Source organism: Adiantum capillus-veneris, chromosome 3 (genome assembly GCF_014529385.1).
Source record: "Adiantum capillus-veneris isolate H3 chromosome 3, ASM1452938v2, whole genome shotgun sequence".
Classification (NCBI taxonomy): Eukaryota; Viridiplantae; Streptophyta; class Polypodiopsida; order Polypodiales; family Pteridaceae; genus Adiantum; species Adiantum capillus-veneris.
Genome location: NC_140933.1, coordinates 126748709 through 126754213, shown reverse-complemented (window position 1 = coordinate 126754213; position 5505 = coordinate 126748709). Strand labels below are relative to the sequence as shown.

The following is a 5505-nucleotide window of genomic DNA, read 5'->3' as shown; positions in this document are numbered from 1 at the left end:
CAAACAAAATCCCAAGCATTTTCGATCTTTCAGTTTCGCCTTCACAATCTGCTTCGCAATGGAAAAATCAAGGTTCGCAAAAACCCTGGTGTGCTTTCTTGCTCCACGTCAACAATATGAGCTAGATTTTAGAAAGAAAAAAAAAATATGACAAGCGTGAACCAATAATATAGCATTTTGAACCTAGAGCGTGGAGCTCCACACACTGCCACGCAACCAACCAAGCTATTGTGCCATGTGCATAGGTGAGGTGGAGTGTCACATTATTAGCCCGTGACCTGTACAGAGTTGGGGGCCGCCACTGTATCAGCCTCCTTACCTTAGTCTTCTTTCTGTTTGTCAAGGCCCTAGTGTTGTTTTTTTTCCTCTCTTAGTTGTTGTGTAAGATCCTTGATGGTCACCTGGCTTCCTTAAACTTATTGAGCACATCGCACAACTTTTTGGTATAAGCATGCGTTCTCGTTGCATGCAATGTCTCTCCCTCATTACAGAACATCATTTTATACGACCAAATGCTTGGTGTAGCCATACATGCCATTGTGGCCATCTCCCACATAGTTTACTACAAGGTTTATATCCTTGAAAGGTGGAGTGAAGTTTGTGACACAATGCTTAGGATAAAAGTGTACAAAAAATGAGAAAATGAATTTCCGATTATCTCTCAACATGCTGACATGGCATTTCTTATCACATCCAAATTTGGATCCAAACTTTTCCTGATGTAGGGTGAGATTCACAAGGAGGAGTTACGTGAAGGCAAGCCCTAATAGTTGCTCAACCATGGCCTTTTCAGGTGAAACTGGTGGCAGCTACTAGTATGCAGCCATGGCTACTCACCTCACAATCATTGCGAGTTAGAGGAACATGAGCTTGCACCCACATATAGGGAAGTGTCAAACCCTACGTGATTAATCCACAAAGGGGAGTAAACTCAAAACTACATCAAGGCACCCAATCCAAACAATAGCAATAACAAAAAGCAAAAACTGATGTGAGTTAAAACAAAGTATAGATATCAATGGACACATACATTAAAATCAAAAGAACTATGGTTGAAGAGAGAACATATGAGAACCGAAGGATCAATGCCCAAATACTACCATTCAATAGCCAACATTAATGAATAGGCGACTAGGCCTCAACAATTTCAAAGTACAGACGATACCAAAAACAGTACTTTATCAGTTGGGCTCGACTTTCTAGGGAAGACCTTGTATGCCTACACTTCTAAGCATGCATTCCCTTCGGTTTTGCCCATTGTTACTAAAACATCATTCTCCTTCAATCTTCAAACATAACAGTTCAAAAAAACCCTGAGGTTTTCTAGACCTACCATGAGCTAACTTGGCCTTGTATGGTAGTCATTGAAGAAACTCTGAGAGCAATTAACACCACGAAAGATAAGTACTCCACCGCCACTACTACCTCAAGGCCCACTATGTTCTCTTAAAACATGATGCCAGCACTAATTTCTCCATCTTGCTAAAACTTAGTGGTAAGCCACATGATGGTCAAGGGCACTTCGCATGCACTTCCTAAAACCTAGTAGACTCTCCGACAGTTTTCTACCAGACTCCAATCTTTTTTATTTTTTGGCAATCTAATGATTCGCATCAGCTAGTTTTACAGGATTGCCCCCACACCCGCATGTCGCAAGTGTCAAACCAATTCGGGCACACTTCATTTTGTTCTTTCCAAAATGTAAAAAGATTACACACAGGGATAGAGAATTACTTGTAAAATTTAATGTGCCACTAGAAGTGAGAAAGTCGAAGTGAAACTAGAATAAGAACTCGCTGTACTCATTGACTTTCCTCGCTTGAAGAATTCAAACTACAAGCATCCCTCCCATGCACTCCATAGCTAGGGCCTTAGGTGGGTTTTCTTCACTGTCGTTGCAAGGACAAATCTACCATCTCCTTAGACATCTTTGCACAATCTTTGCCTACTCCATCAACAAATGATGAAATGCTACACAAAAACCTTGGTGGAAGAGGCTAGACAAAAAGGTTTGCACTAACAACCTGCAAAGCAGCAGCATCAGCTCACAAGATATGTGGCCTACGTGCCCATTAGTTTTGATCCACATGACAGAAATAGTTGATTTGAAAAAGCTCATGACAGTGCAGATAGCCTTGTCCATACGCAAAACATGAAGAAATGCTGTTCAACACGCGCACGCATGCTAGGGACAAGACTGTCAATGTTATGTAGACTGCCCATCTGGCACATGGTCTCAAAATTGCTGCTGCTTTTGCAGCCTGCCACATGCACCCCTGCCAAAGGTAACCACTACAAAATTTCTTAAACAATCAATTCTTCGCCACAACAAAAAAAAAGCTCGAAAGCATTTTTCTGCTCAAGAATTGTGTCTTCCAACACTGCACAAGTAAGATTGCACACTTTGAGAGCTCTCTCATAAGATACATAGCCAAAACCATCTGAGCTCAACTATCATAACGGCTGCGCAAAACAATAAACTTTCAAGCTATCTTCATCAAAACCATTAACTTAAATAAAGTTACAACTCCAACAAGTGTTTGATAACCTTGGGGTAAGCACATCCTCCCTCATATCCAATTGGAGAACCCCAGATGACCTATATTGCATGCGGTAATAGAGAACAGTAATCTATCAGCAAACATCAAGTCGCCATTGCAACTCGCAGGTTGCTGAATGTGCAACTCCAAAACTCCTGACTAACCTTACTAGAAAGCAAAATTCACATGATTGACCATGCCACAGACAAGACAACAGTGGCTTTAACATGATTGACCATAGCACTAACAACATATGATCTTTGCAAAGTCCACCCTACAACAAAAAGCATAGAAAAGTGTTAACCTTAAAGAAAGACATTGCATACAGCCCACTTTAACACTGAAGCCCATCTATTCAAACAAGTGATTTGAAACAAGCCAGCTGGATGACACACCACAAACCCAGCTTTTAATCCAAGTGAAAAAGCCTTCACTGGACGGATCCATGCAGAGATGGAAAAAACACAAACTTTTGCACAACAGTCCAAGGTACCTGCAATTCTGCATGCAGAAACGTTGAACTAGACACGGATACACAGAGGCCAACAATGTAGTACCCCAAGATATACAGAAGAGACGCAGGACTTGAGAGTTGAGACTCCTCGTATGGCCCAAGACATATCTTTAACCTAAAAAACAAGGACTGAATTAGTAGTCTGGTGGACTGTCGCAATTTCCCCCACGGTCAGATCCGCTGCCCCTGTCCAACAAACAGATGCACTAGTTAGAGACCTCGGTAGAAAAATAAGACAGCATTAGAGCACAAGGTAACGAATTTCCAATGAGCACCCCACGTACAACTTTCTTCCTCCATGCTTGTTGTTGTGCATCCAGACTTTGAACACGTTCCTCTTTACATTCACGCTATCACAAAACTCCTGCACCAAAAGCTCGTCTTGCTTTACAATCCTCCATCCCAGCATTTCTGCAAAATCTGTCATCCTCTGCTTCTGCTCCGGTGTAAATTTTGTGCGAAAGCGCTTCTTTTTGGAGGATCCAGAGCGAGGGTTTTGGGGAGGCTCGTCATCATCATCCTCCTCTTCGTGATACTGAGCAAGCGGGGCAACCACATGCATATGCTGAGATCTCTCTGCTGTTGAAGGCAGCAAATGGCCCTTTGTTTCTCTCACTACAGGACTCATCGGTCTGAAAGATTGAGGAAGAGGAAATGGCCGTGCAGACATTGCGCCACAAGTACAAGCACCATCACCATATTCACGTCGATGAAAGTTACGGTGGCAAGAGCACGCCGCACACTTGAGAGCTTCCAAAGTGCCCTCTTTACCACCAGGTAGAAACTCCCCACATCCATCAACTGCATGGCCACCCATGCTAGCAGCATGATTCCTTTGACACTCACGGTATCGTACTTGAGCCTTCCGAAGCTTGGAATCCTCTCCTGAATGGTGAACATTGTTCAAAGATTGGAAACGGTGACGCTTATGTGTGGTTTCTGGGCTATCTTCAGCAGGGGAAGAGACGCCAGAGCCACCAACCCCACTTGAACTGGGCATTAATCCATACTGCCCGTTTGTCAGACGAGAGAACCCATCTCTATCGGTCATAGAGTAGCTCATTTCGCGCGGCAGTTCATCAAATTCATTGTCGATATCATCATCCTCGTCCTCGTCATCGTAATGCTCATCCTCTAGGGGACTATGAAATGCATATCCCTTATCCTGAAAGAGCAAGGCAAGAGGAACCTCCTCATCCATAAAATGACATTATGCACGGAGGCATTTCCACTCAAACAAATGAGCATCACACAAGAGAAAGAAGACATTTCTTTGCACAGAACCGACAAAGAGGACTTACGAGAGAGGATTGCGCCCTCCATGTGGGCAGTTGCGTCTCCTTCTCATGGTCAAACCGTGCCAGGATGTATGTCTTATGCAAAAAGCTAGGCAGAAGCGAAAGATTAACCCCACAGATGCCCAATCTAGCACCAGAAAAACAGACTCTGATCAGCAATGAGCAACTCTACGAGAAACCCGCCTCTCTGCAAGCAATTCATCAGGTCCCCTGCATTACAAAGAGCTCTCTCTCTCTCTCTCTCTCTCTCTCTCTCTCTGACGCACAGAGGCCTCTTCTCAAATTACATAATAGAGAGATGGGTTGCCATGAGCTTACCTCGAAACAACGCGCTGAAACTGCAGGGATCGTGTCGAGAACAGAGTAATTAGGGCAGGATTAGACTTAAGCACACGCCTAGATTAGGCCGGCCATTACTAACCTTTGGTTAACCTCGTACTAAACCCAGTTTGTAACGTGGGAAAGGCCTCCAAGTTTTTGAGACTTAGTCTTGGGACGTTTTGCTCCTTGACCACAATAGAGTGTATTTTGTGTGTGGCCATTTACAAACTTTTTTTTTCTTTCTTTTTTTGCGAAAAGGAGTAAATTTAATTAGCAGGAAAAAAAACTTGAATACAATGATGTCATCATACCAATACCATACAAGAGAAGTCCATGTCGCACAAGTTCCTCTGAAGGGGAACCTATCAAACATTCATGCCAAGCAAAAGTGTACTATCGATTAGGTGAGCAATCCTGACAATATCAAATACACACATGTCCCAAGAGAGGAGCCCATAATCAGCACCTCGCGATCCTACACAACCACATGCCCCTACACAGGGTAACCATACCCACTTGGGTTTCATCTCACATCGTATTATAGATAGGACCCTATCAAGGGTACCCTTTAATATGCATCCAAAACCATGTCTAAGACGAGAGAGAAAAAGTATAGAAAGGGATAATGAATCCTTGTGGAAAAGTACAATGAGGAGATTCTGACTACTTGTGATGTAGTCAGCTCCTCCTCCACCTTCTTTCCTTTGTTTTTAGTCATGGTGACAGTAAGAACTCTCCACACAAAGGGAGTTTTAGCACTCACGTTGTTGGGAAAACAAAAACAAAAAGCACCTCTATAGCAATGTCTCTCAATAGCGCTCAAGACACAAGA

At 43.2% G+C, this 5505-nt stretch overlaps 1 protein-coding gene across 4 annotated transcripts; it reads right to left on the bottom strand.

Annotated features, from left to right (window-relative positions):
• Positions 1–2676: 2676 nt before the first annotated feature.
• LOC147461677 (zinc-finger homeodomain protein 2-like) lies at positions 2677–4843 on the bottom strand. 4 transcript variants are annotated; one of them, XR_015187626.1, is made up of 5 exons: positions 4671–4843; positions 4356–4562; positions 3339–4219; positions 3098–3240; positions 2677–2814 (listed from the first exon to the last, which is right to left on the bottom strand). XR_015187626.1 is itself a non-coding variant. In XM_086509159.1 (4 exons), the coding sequence occupies exons 3-4, from the start codon at positions 4115–4117 to the stop codon at positions 3189–3191; spliced, it is 831 nt and encodes a 276-aa protein (XP_086365285.1). In that variant the 5' UTR covers positions 4118–4219; positions 4356–4562; positions 4671–4842; the 3' UTR covers positions 2874–3188. The 4 variants fall into 4 exon arrangements, 2 of the variants coding, with proteins under 2 accessions (XP_086365285.1, XP_086365286.1); XR_015187625.1 differs by having other exon boundaries at positions 3034–3240; positions 4671–4842; XM_086509159.1 differs by lacking the exon at positions 2677–2814 and having other exon boundaries at positions 2874–3240; positions 4671–4842.
• Between the last annotated feature and the right edge of the window lie 662 nt (positions 4844–5505).